The sequence below is a fragment of the Silene latifolia genome, chromosome X, assembly GCF_048544455.1.
Source record: "Silene latifolia isolate original U9 population chromosome X, ASM4854445v1, whole genome shotgun sequence".
Taxonomy (NCBI): domain Eukaryota; kingdom Viridiplantae; phylum Streptophyta; class Magnoliopsida; order Caryophyllales; family Caryophyllaceae; genus Silene; species Silene latifolia.
The window spans coordinates 343,141,867-343,162,781 of record NC_133537.1 but is presented as its reverse complement, the minus strand read 5'-3'; the positions used below and the strand labels follow the sequence as shown (position 1 = coordinate 343,162,781).

The window sequence follows — 20,915 nt, the reverse complement described above, 5'->3', positions numbered from 1 at the left end:
AAACATTCTATTCATAGCAATATAAGTCCTTTAAATTGCCATTTGTAAGGTGCACAAATGGTTTTCAATCAAATTAATGTCAACCGAAATGAGAAATACACATAATAATTTCATCATATACTGTTTCAAATTCTTTAGTCTCAACGACATCGAGGAGAGGATAGGAGGGAGGAAAAAATTAACAATAAAAGTTTTCTAGGGTTTCTCTCCTAGGGTTCCTGTCTAGGTCTAGGGTTTAGGTCTTGGCTTTCTCCTCCGACTCGAGGCTTCTCTCACGCTTACACGTGAGATTTGCTAGGGTTTCTGTTCTGTTTTGGTTGTTTGTTTTGTTTTTGTGCAGGTCTAGAAGATAGCGAGTTCCGATGGCCACATCTTCGAACAAAGGGAAGGGATTAATGGGAGGAGAGGATAGGAGGGAGGAACAATCTTTCGTGTGGGATGAGGGGTCCAAGGAAGAAGATGAGCGCGGTCAGTTGATGTTGGTGGGGCGTATATGGGCTCAGAAATCGATCAATGTCAAAGCGGCAATAGAGACGATGATAAAGCTGTGGAATCCATTGAAACCGATTATAGGGAATGTTATTGATGCTAAAGAGAAGACTTTTGTCTTTCGATTTGGGATGATGCGTGACAAGGAGCGAGTTCTGGAGAATCAACCATGGCATTTTGATAAGTTTGTGTGGTGTTTTAATGAGCCAAGTACGACGGGTAAGATGACTGATCTTCCTCTATTTCATTTGCCGTTATGGTCTCGAGTCTATGATCTTCCCATCTCGGGCAGAAAGAATGAAGCGAATGTTAGGAAGATTGGTGTGATGCTGGGTATGTATGTGGGTATGGAGATAGGACCAAACCCGGAAATGGATAGAGCTATCCGCGTGCGTATTATTCATGATGTGCGGCTACCATTGAAGAGATTTGTTACCATAAAGATGAGTGATGGCTGAGAGGTGCAGTTTGACGTGAAGTATGAGCGGTTACCGACCTTTTGCTATGGGTGTGGAAAATTAGGGCACGGGGAGAAAGATTGTGAGGAGGGTCCGTTTGAGGAGCACGAACTATAGTTTGGGGAGTGGCTGCGTGCTTCCCCATGGAAGATTACGAAAACAGTGAAGGAAGGGAGTGGGAAAGCAGCAAGGTCGCTTAGCAGGGAGTTCGAGTTAGAGAAACGGAGAAGTGAGGAAGATGCTGTTGCAAAAATTATTGATAAATTGCAAAGTATTGCTGTTAGTTTTCGTGGGAAGAAGAAAGGGGAAGGGGAGGTAGTGCAGGTGCATGGGGGAGAAGAGGGGCAGAAGGGGGAGGATACGATGGGGCAGGGAGTAGGGGACATGGTTGATGGGGACGGGGAGTAGTTTGCTGGTAGCCAGGAACCTCAAACTCTTGGGGTCCGTGTTGGGGAGGGCAGGGAAGGGGTGATGAGTTTGGTGAAGGAAAAAGGGTTGCAAAATAGTGTTGGAATGGGAATAGTTGTCCAGGAGGGGGGAGAGCACCGTATGGGGGAGAAGGTGAAGAGTGGCAATGTGGCAGTGAACATGGGGAGTGGGAAAGCAAGGAAATGGGTTAGGACGGAAAGAGCAGGTGGAGGGGAGGGAGGGGTGCTGGAGATGTCGGAGGTAGGGGAAAAGCGGGGTCGGGTTGAGGAGGCTCTGATGGAAGGTAATAAAAGACTTCATGTTATGAAAGACGGGGGCGTCATTGTACCTGAGGCGGAGGTTGAGAGTGCTCAACCCCGCCGGGCTCAATGAGTCTTCTAAGTATTAACTGCCGGGGCTTGGGCCACCCCGATGCAGTGGGTTCACTCCGTCATTTGATACGACGGGAGGCCCCGGCCATGGTGTTTCTTTGCGAGACGAAACTAAGTGGTCGTGAGATGCGGACTGTCCGAGCTAAGTTTGAGGGGTATGAGGGGATGGAGGTGGATAGCGTGGGCAGGTCTGGTGGGCTCGCTTTTTGGTGGAAAAAGGGTGTTCGTTGTGAGTTTGTTTCGGCTTCAGTTCACTACATGGATTTTATAATCCGGGATGAGGGAGGGGATTGGAGAGTGACTGGGTTTTATGGATGGCCTGTGGTTGCAGACCGTCATCTTTCTTGGCAGCTGTTGCGAATCCTGGGTAGGCAATCTTCGCTACCTTGGATATGCATTGGTGACTATAATGAAATTTTGTATGCTAATGAGATGAAGGGAGGGCAACGGGCTCAGTGGCAGATGAATAATTTTAGGGGAGCGGTGGATGATTGTGGGCTTGTTGATGTTCGTTATGAAGGATATGGGTTCACCTGGGATAATGGGCAAGCTGGAGCGGATAACAGACAGTGCAGGCTTGATCGTGCGATGGCTAATAGTGAATGGTTTGATAAGTTTCCTTACGCGAGACTTATACATCTCAGTCGGGAATGGTCTGATCATTCACCCATTAAATTGGTTATGGATAGGCGGGAAGAGGAAGGGAAGGGGAGGAGACGATTTCGCTTTGAGCAGGTTTGGGTGGGTGAAGCTGGGTGTGAGGAGACGGTTAGGAGAGGCTTTGAGAGAGGGGGATGGGATATGATGACGGCGTTGAGGGAGAGTGCGGAGGAGCTTCAGGCGTGGAAGGGGATTAGCATAGGAAAGATTGTTAAACTAATTGCTACGAAAAGAAAGCAAATAGAGAGACTTAACGAGGGGGGAAGGACGATGGAGGAGGTGCGGAGGAGGAGGAAGCTTGTTGGTGAGGTGGCTGACTTGTGCAGGCAAGAGGAGCAGTTCTGGAGGCAGAGGTCGAGGGCTCTCTGGCTAAAGGAAGGTGACCGTAATACGAGTTATTTTCATCGGCAGGCGGGTCAGCGGAGAGCAAAGAACCATATTAATAAACTTATTGACGAGAATGGGATGGTTCGATATGGGGATGAGGCGATTGCGGGGGTTGCAACGGATTATTTCAAGGGTCTCTTTTCCGCGTCTCCTACGCGAGATTTTGGGGACGTGTTGGAGGGAATGGAGGGGCGGGTTAATGACGAGATGAACAATGGGTTGAGGCAGCCTTATAATGAGGAGGAGGTTCTTGAAGCTCTTAATCAAATGCACCCCTTGAAAGCTCCAGGGCCGGATGGGATGAACTGTTTATTCTATCAGACATATTGGCACATCGTTGGTCCTCTTGTTACTAGTACGGTGTTGGGAATTTTGGATGGTGCTCCGATGCCAGATGAGGTGAATCATACGCATATTGTATTGATTCCGAAGAAAAAAGCTCCAGACAAGGTTAGTGATTATCGTCCGATCAGCCTATGCAATGTAATTTACAAATTGGTGTCTAAAATTCTCGCGAACCGGCTGAAGGTATTCTTGCCTGAAATTGTTTCCGTAAACCAAAGTGCCTTCACCCCGGGAAGATTGATTTCGGATAATGTGCTCATCGCTTTTGAATTATTTCACCATATGAAAAATTCGAGGAGTAGGGAGGGGCATATGGCTATAAAACTTAACATGGCAAAGGCGTACGACAGGGTGGAATGGGATTTTTTGGACCGTGTGCTGCGTGTTATGGGGTTTGATGGGCATTGGGTCAACCGGGTCATGATGTGTGTGACTACAATTGAGTCAGCTGTGTTGATAAATGGGAATGTTAAGGAGTTCTTTCAGCCAGGTAGAGGTCTCCGACAAGGGGATCCTTTATCGCCATACCTTTTCATTCTCTGTGCCGAAGTCCTATCAAACATGCTAAGGAAATCAGTGGAGGATGGTTCGCTTCATGGCATTCGCATAGCGCCACAAGCCCCGGTAATTTCTCATTTACTCTTTGCGGACGATAGCATTTTCTTCCTTAAGGCGGGTGAAGAGGAGGCCGTGAAGGTGAATCACATTTTACGGGCCTATGAGTTAGCCTCGGGACAGCTGGTTAGTTTGGATAAGACAACTGTGTCATTTAGCCGTGGAGTGCCGGAGGAGAGACAGGGGAGAATTGTGGGGTTGTTGGGGTTCGAAAGGTCGAAGAACAGGAGCGCTATTTGGGATTACCGACTGTGATTGGTCGGTCTAAAAAACCGATCACTGATATCGTCCGAAACAAGCTGCTTAAGCGGCTTCAAGGGTGGCGAGGGAAGATTTTGTCGAAGGCTGGTAGGGAGATTCTTATAAAGGCTGTGGCCAATTCGCTCCCTACCTATGTGATGAGTATTTTTAAACTTCCAGCTGCTTTTTGTGACGATCTTCGGAGAATGATCTCGAGGTTTTGGTGGGGGCATGAGGAGGGGAAGAAGGGCATTTCTTGGGTGTCGTGGAATCAAATGTGCAAACCAAAATGCGTAGGGGGAATGGGCTTTCGCGATTTCCTTAAGTCGAACCAAGCTCTCTTAGGCAAACAAGCGTGGCGTTTGTTAACCTCTCCGGATTGTCTGTGGGCTCAAGTGATGCGAGGCAAATATTATCATGGGTGTGACTTCTTAACGGCTAATCTAGGACATAACCCGAGCTATACTTGGCGAAGCATCTTAGGGGCGAGGGAGGTGTTGCTAGCTGGCTTGCGACGACGGATTGGTAATGGTTTAGGCACGCTGGTTTGGGGCGATCAGTGGGTACCGAACACTCAGACGGGGAAGGTTCTATCACCGTGTTTTGGAGCGAATGGGGGTATGAAGGTGGCTGACCTTATGGTCACGGGTGGAGGGGCTTGGTGTGAGGAGAAGTTATCGATGTACCTGTTACCGTTTGAAAGGGAAAGAGTGCGAAACATTCGCCTAAGTGTAGAGGATCATGACGATATGTGGTATTGGGCTGCGGAGAGGGATGGGGAGTATTCCGTTCGTTCCGCTTACAAGCTGGGTGTGGGATGTGATAGTGACGTGTCTGAGCCATCGACATGGGAACAAAGGAAATGGATTTGGAATAACCTTTGGAAAGTTCAAGTGTGGCCACGGATCAAGCTTTTCTTCTGGCAGCTGTGCAATGACGCGCTAGCAACCAAGGTAAATTTATCTTTTCGGGTCGGTAGGGAGGATGTCTTGTGTCCTCTGTGTCAGTGTCAAGTCGAGTCAGGTCTTCATTTATTTCGTGACTGTGGTTTTGCTAGTGAGGTTTGGAACGGATTGGGAATGCAGGTGGAGGAGACCGTGGGGCTTGGTGGGATAAGGGACTGGGTGGAGGGTTGTTGGAGGGAGATGGATAAGAGGGATTATGGGTTATTGATGGTTGGGTGTTGGGCGTTGTGGGAGATGCGTAATCAGGTGGTGTTTGCGGGGGAAAAGGGAGAGATTGAAAGGGTGGTTAGTCGGGTTCAACGGGTTCTGGAGGAGGTTGAGGGGGATAGGGTGGCTCAGTCCAAACGGGAGGGGAGGTTGGCGGAGGAGGGGCAAAATGAGCATGGCAGGGGGTGGATGGCTCCTGGTGAAGGTTGGGTTAAGTTGAACGTGGATGCGGGTGTCAAGGAAGGTGTTGGTGTGGGGATAGGTGGAGTGTGCAGGGATAGTGCGGGAAAGGTACTATGGTGCATGGCAGCGCGGAGATTGGAAGTGTGGGAAGCCCATATTGCGGAAGCGGTAGCAGTGCTCGAAGGTCTCGAAGAGGCGGTTAAGGCGGGCCATGATGCGGTGATAGTCGAAAGTGATTGCTCTCAAGTTATAGATGGTCTCAAGTCAAGGAAAAAGGGTCGAAGTGTCTTTGCTCTTGTGTTGGACGATATTTTGCGTCTTTGTACTTCTTTTGGTTCGGTTGTTTTTTCTTATGTGTCTCGTAAAAACAATGAGGTAGCTCACGCTTTGGCTCATGCGCTACCGGTAGTTTCGGGTCGTACTGTCTGGTTGGAAACACTACCTGATGTAGTAAGTCGCTATATTTCGATTGAGTAATATATCTTACCCAGTTGGGTTTCAAAAAAAAAAAAAAAAAATTAATGTCAACCGAAAATTGCATATTTTTTTTTGTAGGGTAAAGGAGTGAGAAGTGCGGATTTAATATCGAAGGGATAATTGAAATATTGAATCTCTTAGTTTGCTGAGAATACCCTATTGATGCAAAATTAACATTAACAATCGTTATATATTGAATCTACGCGTCCCGTGAGCGATATAAGCGTGAAAAGCTTGAAAAATTGTCGGAACTCAATCAAAAACAAGAATGTCACAAAAGTGATCCTACAATGCCTGAATAGTTCGAGATTTAATGTTGTTGAGATGTAAATGTAATACATGGAGACCATGAAGGCGATTCAGAGACCGTCAAAACAGCACTTAAGGACTGCAAAGTACTTCGTCTCAGCAAAAAAAAAAAAGTAATCAAACTTGGTCCAAGAATTCAACGAATGTCTACAGCCAGAAAGGAACATCGAGGCAGCAGCAGGGACCTTTCATTAGTAGCACGGGTGTAAATCTGCAAGCTTGAATGATGAGCGACCATCTTGATGGTGCCTCTGGCCAAAAGGTCGCTGATGAACGATGGCCCTCCTTGCTAGGGATCCATCCATTAATCTATACGGAAACAAAAGAAGTCTGGCTTATTAACTGATGTTATTATACAGGGCAAAAAAAAAATTCCAAAGTGCTTGGTGCCGAAAATTGTAAATAAGGCAAGTAAGCCAAAGTATCAATCTAGCAAGACAGTGATAATATGGTTTGACTATAAACCAAGGATACCAGATCGAAATTGTATTAACAGTCAATAGCCAACATCGTGGTGAAATTGGCACAAATGCTTGAACTAAAATTCCATATGCAGGAATACAAATCACTAGAACTGGTAAAGATGATATGGGAGAGGAACCTACAGAAAATAGCTATATGATGACGGTTTGTATGGGGATTAAAATACATACGTCTGATGAAGAATACAGCAATAAGCATGGATGAATATCATATCCTATGAAAGAAATTACAATATCCTTTTCACTGAAACAGATTTCAGATGCACACATTCGACGAATTCAAGACAGTCGTGCAGTCGTGAAACAGAACCATTTTATCTATGATTAAATATTTATATCACAGAACAATAATTAAATACCTTGGAGATCGAAGGTGAAAAATCCCACACAGACAGCAGCTAGGGAAAGGGAAAAGACCGGGGAAATGAAGAAAGTGATGTCGGTAAAGTGAGAATAAAGGGGGTGAGAAGAGAAGATAACAGGCGTACAAAGGTAATGCATTTCTTCCTTCTCCCTGTATCTGCCGCCACTACTACACCCTGCTTATCACTTATCACTTATCCTGATTATTTTCTTCTATTACCGCAATCCTCATAATCACCCTTCTTTGTCTCTAGTCCAGGGGTATTACCTCATCATAGCCTTTGGGGGACGTTTTTTTTTAGGGTCTCAAGAAAGAGTAAGAGAATGGAATAATGTTTCCTTTGTTAATGTCAGTTTTCCCATCTTACCACCCCCTTAATGGCTTACCCACGAACTTCCTACCCAGCGCCACAACACTAACCACCACCCCTGCTTCCCCAAACCCTGCCACCGCCATCGCCTACTCACCCCACCTCCAACACCACAAAACAACCCCTATACTGCCACAGCCAACACAAAACAACCCCACACACCCACCGCGCATAGTCCCTCCCTCCCCTACCACCCCAGTGGGAAATATTGTCATATAAAACATTAATTCATACTTCTAGCTCTTAGATGTACTTCATGATTATAGCTTAAGCTGCATCAGGCTTCATCACTTTTATAATCCTTACCATCATTATGGTTACAATTTTTGAGTGGATATTCACACATAATCACAGAGAAATTATCTTAATTTGCACCATATAAAAACTACCTATAATAACTTGATAAGTCTGTGATTTGGGGCCATGCACTTTACTCCTTGTGATCAGCAATAGAGGTTCACAATACAGTTTTTGACATTCACTCAATTAAGATCGAGAAACAAAACTCAGGAATGAGTAAACCAAATGAACACAATTAAATAGGACGGAAAATGTCTAGAAACTGTAAATAGAAAGAAAAAGGAACGTACCAGGACAATGACAAACTCAACAATCTCAAGATCGAGGCAAGAATATGGCAGTCGGGTTACCAGGGGATGGACGGTTTTGATTTAGCACAGTTGCCAAAACTCCAGCTTTTGCAACAGCTTGCGGATCCGAAAACGACAAGACCTCAATATCTTCCACTCCAAGCTGCCTCTTGATGAGTTCCTTGTTCTGAGAGAGAACATCAATTTCACCAAATGGAAGCTTCAACTCCAACGCCTCAGGTCCAAGTGAAAGGGTTTCATCCTTTTTGAACCTCAAAAATGGCATACAAAGCTTTTGGATTTGCTTAAAATTGGAGGCCTTACTGATCTCACTTTGTTGCAATGCCGCCATAATTTCACTATCGGGAGCAAATGTGCGAGTTTCCGAGTTGAATTTGGATTGGAGTATTTTCAAGCACTCTGCTTTCCAATCATCATACTTCTCGTTCACATAAACCAATCCCGTCAAGTCTTTGGCCTCCGTAATCTGAGTTTCCTGAGCTCCTTTCTTGTTGCCCTTCTTTGAACCCTGTGTTTGTTTTTGAAGGAGCTTCCTCATTGTCCCAATAGAATCTTGCAGATATTTATTAGCGCTCTTGAGGGTTAAATTGGGTAGCTCTGCTGAAGGCCAGCCAGCTTTTATAGCAAATCCTTCCTTCTTCAAAAGCTCCCTCCAAACATATTCTCCATAATGTGGGCATATCGGAGTAATAAGCCGAGTTTGAATGTCCATAAACTGCCACACCAAATCCCGGTTCATGCCAACGATCCCACATGAGTACTTGTACTCATCCCTAGCCGCTTGCAGGTCATAAAAGCCAGTCTTGAGAGCTTCTCGAAACATATAATTCTGATAGTGTTGCTCGGCCACTTCGACTGCCAAGTTCATCTCATTCTGGAATACCTGATCGGCATATGTAGATGGACTGCCTGGTCTCAATGACTCTTCTGCAGCAATCACTTCTTCCATCCATGCAAGTTCTTTTGTAAGACGCAAAATTGCAGCATTCGCAGTTTCAAACACAAAATTCGCATCGTCTACCCCATCTCCAGCATCAGCAAGGGCAAAACGTGTCGCGTCGGCCGAAAATTCTTCTATAGCCTGCCGAAGAGTTCTGAAGTTCCCAGTTGACTTGGACATTTTCTCGGAATTCAGCAAAATATGGCCGTTACATCTGAACCCTCGAGGCCAGTGGCGTTTGTCCATGATAGCAGTGTGATTGTAGATGCTAAATGTCAAATGATTTTGGATGAGATCTTTACCAGACACACGAAGATCAAAAGGATACCAGTACTCAAATTCCTGTTTCATTGACTCAAGTTTATTTGGATCGATAGCTGATGCCTTTGGATATGGGCCTCCACAGAACAGAAAATCCCAAACCTCATCAGTCAAATGTTCGGGTTTTATTGAACTAGCATTCGATCCATACATGTCCCCGTTTTGAAAAAAGTGGGCCACAGTGTAATATGCCATGTATATGGTTGAATCCGAAAGAGACTCCACGAGAAACTGTTCATCCCAAGGAATTCGAGTACCGAGACCGAAAGACCTAGAGCAGGCCCACTGATTTAGCCAGCCCAAAGTGTGTTCAAAACCATGACGTGTCTCATCAGCGAAGCAGTTCATGTTGGCTAAGCACTCTTCAGCTAATTTTTTCCATTCCGATTCACCATATGTTATGTACCATTGGTCTGTAAGAGCCACCACACATTCGTCACCTGATCTAGACATCACCTTTTTCTCGGGTTCACTATACATAATGGCTTGACCCTCTTCTAGAAGCATTTGTCGGACTTTTGGCTTTGCGTCTTGTACCTTTTCCCCGGCAAATTCTCCAACTAGCATTGTCCCGTCGGTGAAACCCCTTAGATAAGTTAGTCTCTTTGCTTCTGCAAGCTTATCTTTCTCATTTTGGCTTTTGATCTTTAAATCAGTACAGACCTTTTCAGCAGGCTTATCGCCAAATTCAGGAATATTAATAATGGGTATAATATCATAGGGAAGTATCCAATCATCTTTCACACCAAATTTCGCCCGTAAAGCTGGCTTTGCCTTCAGATCATGCATAGCCATATAGTCATCAGGTGCATCACTAGGGACACTTGTGACGATACCAGTACCTTTGTCGGTCAAGATAGTAAGCATTGGAAGAGCATAGATTATTTCATTAAATGAGAGGGGTGACTTTAAAGGCAAACCAATCAAATCGTAACCAGAAAGTTCAACCAAGCAAGTTGGCTTCTCCGGGATCCTTGAGTATCGCTGGTAAGCAAGATTACGAGCTGCCCTCTCAGTGACAATGAAGACCTCTTCTTCATTAATTTCAAATGCTCCATATTTTCCATCAGGTAAAACCCAAGCATTTGTTTGCCCATACATAGTCTCGGGCCTCAACGTCGCAGCAGCTAGAAACACTTTTCTGCCCTCTAAAGAACTCAACTTTGCCGGAAAAGGTGGAACCACTTCCATTTTGATGATGGTGTATTCCTGGGGCTGGACCCCCTCTCCGGAAGCCCTATCATGATCAGCACAAGGTTGTCCATCCAATGGTGAGAATATTGCATATCTTAGGTCTTTCACAATCTTACCGGCGCCTTTAAGCTTTCTCATTTGCCACCTAACAAAGGAATCGAAGAATGGATTTATGTCGGTCGTCACAAAAGAGCGGCTCCAGTCAACACTCAAGCCAAAAGCTTTCAAGTCTTCAACGGCCAATGGAGGAAAATAAGTCAGCCATTTATACGGATCCTGAAACGTTGAGATCTCTTCGTCTGAAAGGCCAAAACTACGCATGATCTCCCACTGGTACAGCTGGGTTCCAGTCTTTGCAGCAACCTTTGATTTTTTACCCTTGAATTTGTCAGGAGCTTGTGCACTAGCGTCAGGTTGTTCTACTACGTGTCCGATTTCTTCCTGAACTGGAGCTGGAAACACGGGTGGATTCCCAAACTGCTGAATTTCTCTCGCAAGTTTATCCGCTGCAGCTTTGATGGGCATGCCGGTGCAATGAAAGCCAAACGGAAAGAGTACATTGGCCCCCTTCAATCTGTGATAGGAAGCAGCAAATTCCACCTTGGAAAGAGAGAATGCATGTCCAAGATGCAAATAGCCGTTCATATAGGGGAATGGAAAGTTCCCAAAAAACTTCTCTCCATGCTTAGGAGGATGGTCTCCTGGCTTTGAGACAAAAACGTCATGCTTGTCCCACAAGCAGCGGACCTTTGACTCAATCTCCAGAAGCTTATCCCTCCTTGCAAAGCTTTTACTACCTTCTGCCATAACACTGCAGTAATAGTAATAGAAAGTGTCAAACACAAATGCCTTAACTGTGAATAAAGTCAATTAAGTAGTTCCAATTCTCGCAAATTAGCAAATGGGGCTAGCTCACAAATTGACAAACAAAAGAAACTGCCCATATCAATTCAAGAGCAGAAAATGGATTAATACAGATAGAAAGCTAAGATAATAAAGAGTGATTTGGCTTTAAAAGATGATAATTGGAAAAAAAAGAAACAAAATTTAAGATCAGCTAACATTTATTTAGGTCACGACACAAAATCATAGGTTTAAATGTGTAAACATCGAAAAAAATATGCTTAGTAAAACATAAAAAACGAATACTAATTGTTTACCTATGAGAGAACCAGCGATTGTTTCTGAAGTTACGCAAGTAATTCCTGAAATCAAATAATGCACTACTTCAACAACAATGAAAGAATGTTCGGAGGAAAAAAAGATGAGCCAGGAAATCTACTATAGGCAACAAACAAATACAATCAACGACAAGGAGTTGAATATTTTATTACGGTCAAAGATAACATCTTTCAGAAGAAAGCGATAAATCACAAGAGCAAGCGATATAATTGGTTCTTTACCGGGAAAAATTGAAAGTCAAAGTCATATGCTGTTCCTGAAAGACTGATATATTTCCATTCTTATAGCAAAGACCAGACACTCTGCAACCAACATTCTAATAGTAAGAAAAACACCAATTCACATCAAGATTACACACTCATAGTATAAGTTATCTATTTTTTCATCCACTATTCTACATTTCCACTCCATACATGATACACCATATCGGTAAGACGGTAACGCCTCTGAATTTATTAAAAACACTCCTAAAGCTGTTAAATCAAAATAGTGGACAATAAACTCTATTTGAGAGCGCATCTCACATAACCCATTTCCCTCACATGAGAAACATGTAGCAGAATCACAAAAAAGAAACGTATAATTTTGTAAAATGCAGTTATTTCCAGCTGCATATCATCACAAATTACCTAAATCTAAATTAACAATTTCATGCTACTAACATTATAATATCACAATTTAAAACGATATTTTGATTTAATTAATTTAATTATGACTTGATTAAACAAGTTTAACAAGCTTTATTGCTTTGATTAACACATTATAAACTACTTCCGCAATCAATTTCGATTCATTTATATAGAATTACAAAATTCAAGCAAAAATTGAGATTATAAAAGCAAACAAAATACAAAGGAAAATCGAAAATCAAACATCAAGCATAAAAAATTACCTTGATAGAAAGACGATTTGTGCGGCGGAACTGGGTTGTTTAGAAATTAGGGTTTATGTGAGGGATTGGGGTTCTGTAAGTCTGTTTGTTGTTTAGGAATGGAGGATAGGACTTAGGAGGAGATGGGACTTAGGAGTTACCGGTTACGTAGATACGACCCGAACCCATATGACTTTTTAAAAAACCGTATATGGTATACGTGTTGAAATAAAATATTACGTAAATCTTAAAAAAGTTGGGTTTTATACTATGTAGGTGTATAATTGATAGCTTAATTTTCAGTAAGTGGATTATACTACGATGTACTACCACCAATTGTATAGTTTCTGAGCATTGTAATAAAGTTTTTGCGTTTTGTTTTAAAAATTATGAGTTTTACTATAAAGTTTTTGAGTTTTTCGCTTAAACATTAAGCTCAAAAAATTACAATAGATCTCAAACAAATTACATATAACCTTAGTTAAATTTAAGTTTTGACCAAAAAAAATAAAAATTAACTTATTAACTTTAATAAACTCATAAAAAATACATATATGCTCAAAAACAAATAAAATTTGAGAACATAAGCTCAAAAAAATACATATATGCTCAAAAACAAATAAAATTTGAGGTATTACATCCGATGTATGTTCCTTTTTCTCCTTAATTTTACGTGGTTTATATTCCGTAGTACAAGAGATTACCTAATTTTCATAAAATAAAGAATATGGAACGGAATAGTAAACTAATAAGTAATAACTAAATTGAATAGGAGACTTTTCCTAAAGCGAAAAAGAAAATACGATAATGAAACTATTATTCTATTTGCTTAACAGTATATAGCTCATTTTTTTCTCATGGAGCATATAGTTTTACATTAGAGAGGAAGTAAAGTATTAGAGAATATTAGGTCAAGTAGGATTATTAAGAAGTAAGGGGCGTTTGGTACGGGAAAGGGTAAGAGAATGAAATCAAAAAAGGGTAAGAGAGAGAAATGAATGGGATCACCTCCACCACCATTACCCACCACTTGCCACCATTATCTACACCGGCACCACCACAAGTAGCGGCGCCGACGATCTTCCTCACGGTACCCCACGGCGAACCTAATCACCGCGCCTCACGCCCTCAACAAACACCACAATCCCGACCCCAAACACCTTATTCATTCTAAAAAAATCCACCACAACCCTTCGAAAACCCCTCCTCCACCCCTTAAAACACCAGATCTGGTGTGGCCGGCGTCGGGCGATTGCAGTGGTGTGGCCGAGGAAGGCGTTGGTGGTAGTTAGTGGGATGGGAGAGTTACTGAAGGTGTTGGTGTGGTGTTTAGTGGTTGAGGATATGGGGTAGCGTGGACAGGCGGCGTCGCTGGTGGTGGTTGTGTCGGTGTCACTGGTGGTGGTTGTGTCGATGTGGTGGGTGTAGGGTGTAGGGTGTAGGTGGCAGTGGTTGACGGTGTGGGAGGGTGTGGTGGGTGTTGGTGGGAGTGGTGGAAATAGGGAGTAGGAGGAAGAAGGGATATGGGGTTATGGGCTTACCCAAGGGGGGGAGGGGTATGGATGAGAATGATTTTGGGGGTAAGGGGGATATGGGTTACCCTTTCTTTGTGTCAAACAAACAACAACAAAAGGAATCGACCATTTTTATTCTCTTTCCCTCCCCTTATTCCCCCAACCAAACGCCGAGTACTTTGTATTGTGTAGTATATCTATTGTTTACAAATAATAAGTTCGATACCCCGATTTTGAAATTGTCTAATTCGTTAATGCCTAATCAAAACTATTCGGATTGAACCCGTAATGTGTTTCTTGTATTGTTTCGTCTGATCTAATTTACATTGAACCGTAATTGGTTTCTTTCAAAAAAAAAATATATATATATATATATATTTGAATTACCTTCAAAACAAAAAAAATTAAAAAAAAAATAAATTTCTTCGAATAGACGTGGTTATCTCGAAAATCTTCAACCAAATGGAGGGTGGAGTTCATCACCGAGCTGTCAGGTGCCGGGAAAACCCACACTGTTATTGGCAGGTCCTTTGCCGGTCATGCGACCTGAGCACCTCGAGAAACAACAGATTCACATACACGAAAAGTTTGTATATCATAAGCAGCCATGACATGCCGGAGATCCAAGACAGGATTGAAATCGGCTTCAACATTCAGACACATGTACAGAATGCTGCAGACTTCTGGTCTACCCTTTCAGCTCAGCACAAAAAAATCAGATGAGACGGTCTCATAAACGGAAGTAGCCTATTAATCATAAAACTAAACAGGGAATTGTAGATATTTGGGTTGATCTCACTTGTGAGACCGTCTCACACAAGATTCACTCGGTCAGTTCAGAGTTATATCAAGCCACAGCACAGCTAGTGAATAACGCTAGAATTTGTGGATTTTGTAGATAGCATATGCCAGCAGCAGCGGTATCCATAGACAGTAAACCGGAAAATGCAGAAATGGGTTCATCTCGTGTGCTTTCCACCAGAGCTCTGCAATTCTGTAACCAAGACGATTTAGGAAAATCAGATGATAATTTCGTAGAATTATTAATGGCGGATACTCTTCTAAATCTCAAGTCTCAACCATCTAACATAAAAGGTACTACCCCTATATCGTCTCTGAACACACATTGTTTACATTTGCTTTTGGATCGGGTTGTATACAGCCACATGCAAGCGGGAATTTCAATGCAGTTAGTAAAATTTACGCCCTTTCATCCTCACCGAGTCACTCTCATTTCAATTAGGGAACTCCACTGGTGATCACCCAACCTGACATAGTAATAGTACTTTATTTATCATAAATTTCCCAACATGAAAAAGCAAATTGCTGGTTGAGACAGACAAAAAATCGAATACATAAACAGTTTGTCGAATATTCATTGGACGAAAGGCAACTTTAAACTAGGGCAGGATGAAAGCTAAAGAAGAATCGGATACTGAAATTTGTATCCTAGCACAAACAATCCACAGGACCACAACAGACACACAAAAGCGTAAATAATTAAATATAATGAAATGAAAAGCGGAAAATGTACCTTGAAATGAATGTACAAAATCCCCAAACAAACCAGCAGAAGAAAATTCCGGATCCACCGTCTACCAATGTATGATTTAAAGGTTATATCTTTTTTATCAGCGCTATTATTGAACCCGGGGGCGTCATTGTGATCGTCTTCTTTCTTCCCTGATAGTGCTAAGAGATGTATCCTGTGTCTCTCGCATTCCATTGCCAACCCAGTAGCTACTAGAAAAAAAGGTAAACCAACAAAAACCAGATGTGGGATAACAATCACCATTACATCGGGAAATGCAACGTCCTCCAGTTTTCTGCTCTTATCTGAGCGAGACAAAACCCATCCCTTGTAACTCATGTAGCCCCTCTCCCCGCCATCAGTAAACAACACTCCGGATAACCATGGACATAGGACAAGGTAGAACAAGTAAACCTAATATCCCATACCATACCGTTTATAAAACTTTTATTGACTAGGAAATTCTACATTTGTGAAGCATAGTCAAGAACTGCTTGAACTATTATTTGTTCTAGTAGTATTTGCATCTTCTAACTCCTTCACAACATCTCTCATGTTTGGTCTTTTACTCGGCTCCTTTTCTGTGCATCTTAAGGCCATAACAAGTACATCATATATTTGTTTCATGGTATTACTACTTTGAAATTCCCCCATCAATGCTGGATCGACCACCTTATCGACTCCTTCTGACGGGTTCCACACTGACTCGACCCATCCGACCAAGGCCATTCCGTCTGGAAATGATGGATCAACGGCTTTCTTTCTTGTTAACAACTCAAGCAAAACAACTCCGTAGCTGTACACATCTGCTTCCTTTGTCCATGTAGTCGCAAAGGCGTTTTCTGTTCCACACAATGTTTTGAATTAATTAAAGCAAAATGACTCATGAATCATGATAATGGATTATATATGCACTTCTTGTATTGTGAAGCAGAGGCCGGTCACAATTTCAAAAAAAAATCAGTACGTGTCATCTGCAAATGTACTATGTTTTTTCAACACGGATAAAGGTAAGGTTGCATAGATCCGAGCTATTTCTGACCCCTAGTGTCATGACAGACGAGACTGCGGGAGCCTTTTTATGTAAATGGTGTAATGTTGTTTCCATGTAGGGAATAACCGAAAATTGACTAAAAAAATCTAATCTAAAGAAATTCTCTATGAAAGTCATACCTGGAGCAATGTAACCAATTGTCCCGGGAATTGCAATTGATGGTGTTGAAGAGGATGATTGACGCATAAGCTTAGCAATGCCAAAATCAGAGATGTGAGGTTCCATTTCGGAGTCTAACAGTATGTTCTCAGATTTAATGTCACGGTGCAGAACTACAGGATCACAGTCGAAGTGAAGATATGCTAATCCTTGTGCTGTTCCAAGAGCTATCCTGTACCTTACGTCCCATTCTAATGTCGACAGAGGATTCGCCCTATGTAGAATATATCCAAGACTTCTGTTTTCCATATATTCATACATTATAAGGCCATAATTACTCTTAAACCAAAAATCTTCGATTTTTACCAAGTTCCTGTGCTTGATAGTCCCCAATGTCTGAATCTCTCTAATCATGCTCTTATTCGCACCTCTTTGCTTTCCAAACGTAAGCTTCTTAACAGCGTAAACTTCTTCCGGGCCTAAAACCGCCTTGTATACAGTTCCATGAGCTCCTTTCCCGATAACATACATGTCATCGAAATTCCCAGTACATTCCTCTATTCTTTTAATTTTTCTGGAAGAGTCTGCCTTACTCGAATCTTCAAGATCATTTTTGGGCCGTCTTTGGAGCTTGACAACTACATAACACAGAGACAATGCAGCAATCACTGTCAGAAGAGTTACCCCGAGAACAATCATTGCAATTTTGATACTGAGACGCAAACCCTTGTGATTATTTCGCTTGATACTACACGCTTTGATGGATTTGATATTGGTGCAAGTGGAGGCACTAGAGGGAGAGCAGTCGACACAAAGTCCTGAATTCCCGAGAAAAGATGATGTCGGGTTGTCTACCAAAGTCAGCAAATTTGGAGGAATAGGGCCGGTGAAGAGATTATGTGAGACATTGACTGTTATGAAACTTTGGATATCACGTAAATAATCCAAGGTCCCTGTCAGATGGTTGAGAGATACATCCAGGTTTTGTAGATTGAGGAAATTCGAATCTGGCAGTTGGCCTGTCAAACCGTTGTTACTAAGATTCAAAACAGAAATGATGGATGAACCAACCGAGGGAATTGTTCCTCCTAGAATGTTCCCCCCCAGTTGAAGTTCTCGAAGGCTTGTTAATTCAAAAAGTGACAGTGGAATTCCTCCTGTTAGACGGTTTTCTCTCAAATCAATGACAGATAAGGATTTCAAGCTTCTGAGGCTCGGAATTGATCCGTTCAGAAAATTTGAAGACAAGTCTAACTCAATTAGCTTCTGACAGTGACCGATTTCTGATGGCAAAGGGCCCACCAGACGGTTGTGCGACAAATAAAGATACCCGAGTTCAGTCAACTTTCCAAGTTCTGGAGGTAGAGATCCAGAAAGCTCATTCATGGTGAAATTGATCCAAGATAGACTTTGACAATTCCAAAGGCTTGAAGGGACTTCTCCTCTAATGTTATTTGCACTAAAGTCTATGAAACTGAGGGCAAGATCGCCTTTAAACTCCGGAAGCACCCCAGTCAGTCTATTATTTTCCAACCGAAATCTTATTAAACTCGAGCAAGTTCCTAAACTAAGAGGTATGCTTCCATTAAGCATATTATCACCGAGGTCTAACGTCTGTAATCTTTTGCCGGAGCAGAGATAAGGAGGGATTTGACCAGTGAAATTGTTATTCGTGAAGTCAATCGCTTCAAAGCTACTATTGACTCCCAAACTCTGAGGGATTTCCCCAGTAAACAGGTTGTCAGATATAGTAAGGTTTTTGAGATTTCTCAGCTCGGTTAGCTCGAGAGGCAACTTCCCGGATAGTTTATTTCTATAAATTAGAACGGCCTCAAGGCTCCGAATATTCCAAATATCAAGTGGAACCTCACCTGTCAAACTATTATTATATAACTGCAGAAGGGTCAATTCAGTTAGTTTCCCCAATTCACTTGGAATCTCACCCTCAAGGTTGTTGTCATTCAGTGTAAGCTCGGTCAAATACTTGCAATTTCCGAGCTCAGATGGTATTTTTCCCGACAAACTGTTTTTAGCAAGGTAAAGACCTGAGAGTTTCTTGAGCTGACCAAAGGAAGACGGGATTTTTCCAGTTAACTGGTTATTCAAAGCAGAGAATTTGAACATGCTAGTACAGTTACTGAGGCCTGAAGGAATAACCCCTTGGAATCGATTATCTGACAAATCTACATGCGCCAAATTGCTACAGTTACCAGAACCTAAAGGAATACTACCTTCAAATCCGTTAGAGTTCACGTATAAATAGACTAAATTTGCGAGATTGTTCATACTTTGAGGTAACATACCGACAAAGTAGTTGCCATCTAGGTACAAATATTCAAGTGCTGAACAATTACCTATGGAAGACGGTATACTACCATTTAACTTATTGTCATTCACCTCAAAATCGACAAGATTTGTTGCATTGCCTATATTTGACGGTATAGATCCGTGGAGAGTGTTACTGTAAAGGTACAAGTACTGAAGGGTTGGAATTTGAAACAAGGATTCAGGAATTTGACCAACCAATGAATTCATAAAAAAGCTGAGGTAATTCAAATTTTGCAGGTTTTCCAAGTTTTTCGGGATTTCACCACTGAAATTGTTGACAGAAAGATCTAAAGATTGGAGACTGCTACAGTTGTTTATCTCAGCAGGAATCGACCCAAAAAGACGGTTTGAACTGAGATCAACTGTTGTCAAATGACCCAATTGACCAATTTCAGGTCCCAGATAACCAGAAATGCTAGCATTAGAAAAGTTCAGAGAAACTACATTATTAGCTTTGTCACATGTAACAAAAGTTTTCCATGAACAAGGGGCAAATTGGGAAGAATTCCAACTAGTTTTTACAGATACAGGAGCTTCCCATCTGCTCGAAAGCGAAACCAAAGCATGCTCATCTGAGCTTAAACCCCTTAAACCAGATACAGATACAGTATTACTGCAAACAGTAATTATAATCACAAATGACAGTAAAATGATCATGGGTTTTCTACTGCATGACATATAATTCATCCTCAATAAAACTAACATATAAAAAGTTCAACAATATTACCCCAGTGCCTCAATGCTCCGGCAAATTGCGAGATAAAGAGAGGTTGGATGTATGTAGTTTTACCCTTTTTCGAACAAATAACAAAAATTCAAAAGATAGAAACTTTACCTAAAAATGGAGATTAAAGATGGTGTCTTTGATGTTGGAACTCCCTTCTGAATTCTAAAAGTTGTGATTGGAGGAAACAAACACATGTTTTTATATTAAAAAGTAAGAAATTTGACTAACTATTACAGTTGAATTGCATTTAAATTCTCAGAAAATTCAATGAAGACCTTTGTCTAAAAGTTTATTCTCTTCTCTTCCTAATCCGCATGTGTTTTTTATGCATTTTTTTATATATTTGACCACTTTATGTTAGTGGAGTTGCAGACAAAGGTGAACTACTTAGAGCATTCACATTGAAGAGGAGGTCTTCTTCCTCTTCTTTATTTTTTCTAATTTTTTCATTGATATAATATTTTCTCTTATTTTTTGCCACATTTTCCAATTTCTCATCATCTTCCTCTCTTTTTCTTCACATCAAAGAGGATGTTGTGTTCCTCTTCTTTCCGCCTTTAAAGTAGGACCCCATCACACTTTTTCTCTTATATATATAGCACGGAAAAAAAGGACATACTCCATAAATAGAGGATGTCTTCTTCTTCCTCTTCAAATAGGACACTAAGAGGATGTATCCACATTGAAGAGGACATCCTCTTAGATGAGAGAGAGTCCTAAGAGGATGATATATCCTCTTCAATGTGGGTGCTCTTAGAGCAAGTCCAATGGTTTGATATAGGGACTTACTTGTAATTTTATAAAATTGCAAGCTAGTGGTTAAACTATTGGAGATAGCCATGTAGAATGGCTTGGTTGAAGCAACTAGCCTCATGTAGCTAGTAGCTTAAAGTGACCCACAACTTAAAATCAATCAATAGCAAATTTAGTTAAATGTTTTAATTAATTATATAAAACTTATGAAAGCTAGCTTAAAATTACAATATTGCTTTTTCACATACGGACTTTACTCTTTCGCATACACTTTTTCATTAACTTTTCATATGTTACCCTTTTCCTAAATCTTGACAAATTAGGGTTCATATATTACTTTTTCGGTTTTTTCCCTAAAAATTGATCTCAATTGTTCTAAAAACTTTAATAATGGATTATAATTCTTCAAGTTATTAAAACAGTGAAATAGTTTTTATGT

The 20,915-nt window shown here is 41.7% G+C and overlaps 3 protein-coding genes across 5 annotated transcripts; 1 reads left to right on the top strand and 2 right to left on the bottom strand.

The window, feature by feature from the left end:
• Positions 1–1,834: 1,834 nt before the first annotated feature.
• Positions 1,835–5,826, top strand: LOC141621085 (uncharacterized). The gene is made up of 2 exons (XM_074437798.1): positions 1,835–3,835; positions 3,913–5,826. The coding sequence occupies exons 1-2, from the start codon at positions 1,835–1,837 to the stop codon at positions 5,824–5,826; spliced, it is 3,915 nt and encodes a 1,304-aa protein (XP_074293899.1).
• A 269-nt stretch (positions 5,827–6,095) lies between these two features.
• On the bottom strand, positions 6,096–12,716 carry LOC141619663 (leucine--tRNA ligase, cytoplasmic-like). Of its 2 annotated transcripts, XM_074436681.1 has the most exons (5): positions 12,492–12,716; positions 11,821–11,901; positions 11,578–11,622; positions 7,942–11,228; positions 6,096–6,444 (listed from the first exon to the last, which is right to left on the bottom strand). In XM_074436681.1, exons 2-4 carry the CDS (start codon positions 11,844–11,846, stop codon positions 7,967–7,969), a joined length of 3,333 nt encoding a protein of 1,110 aa, XP_074292782.1. In that variant the 5' UTR covers positions 11,847–11,901; positions 12,492–12,716; the 3' UTR covers positions 6,096–6,444; positions 7,942–7,966. The 2 variants fall into 2 exon arrangements, with proteins under 2 accessions (XP_074292782.1, XP_074292783.1); XM_074436682.1 differs by lacking the exon at positions 11,821–11,901 and having other exon boundaries at positions 12,492–12,694.
• Positions 12,717–14,261: 1,545 nt separating this feature from the next.
• Positions 14,262–20,035, bottom strand: LOC141619659 (uncharacterized). Of its 2 annotated transcripts, none has more exons than XM_074436677.1 (3): positions 16,689–20,035; positions 15,519–16,357; positions 14,262–14,970 (listed from the first exon to the last, which is right to left on the bottom strand). In XM_074436677.1, exons 1-2 carry the CDS (start codon positions 19,699–19,701, stop codon positions 15,999–16,001), a joined length of 3,372 nt encoding a protein of 1,123 aa, XP_074292778.1. In that variant the 5' UTR covers positions 19,702–20,035; the 3' UTR covers positions 14,262–14,970; positions 15,519–15,998. The 2 variants fall into 2 exon arrangements, with proteins under 2 accessions (XP_074292778.1, XP_074292777.1); XM_074436676.1 differs by having other exon boundaries at positions 14,262–14,978; positions 16,689–19,989.
• Positions 20,036–20,915: the final 880 nt, after the last annotated feature.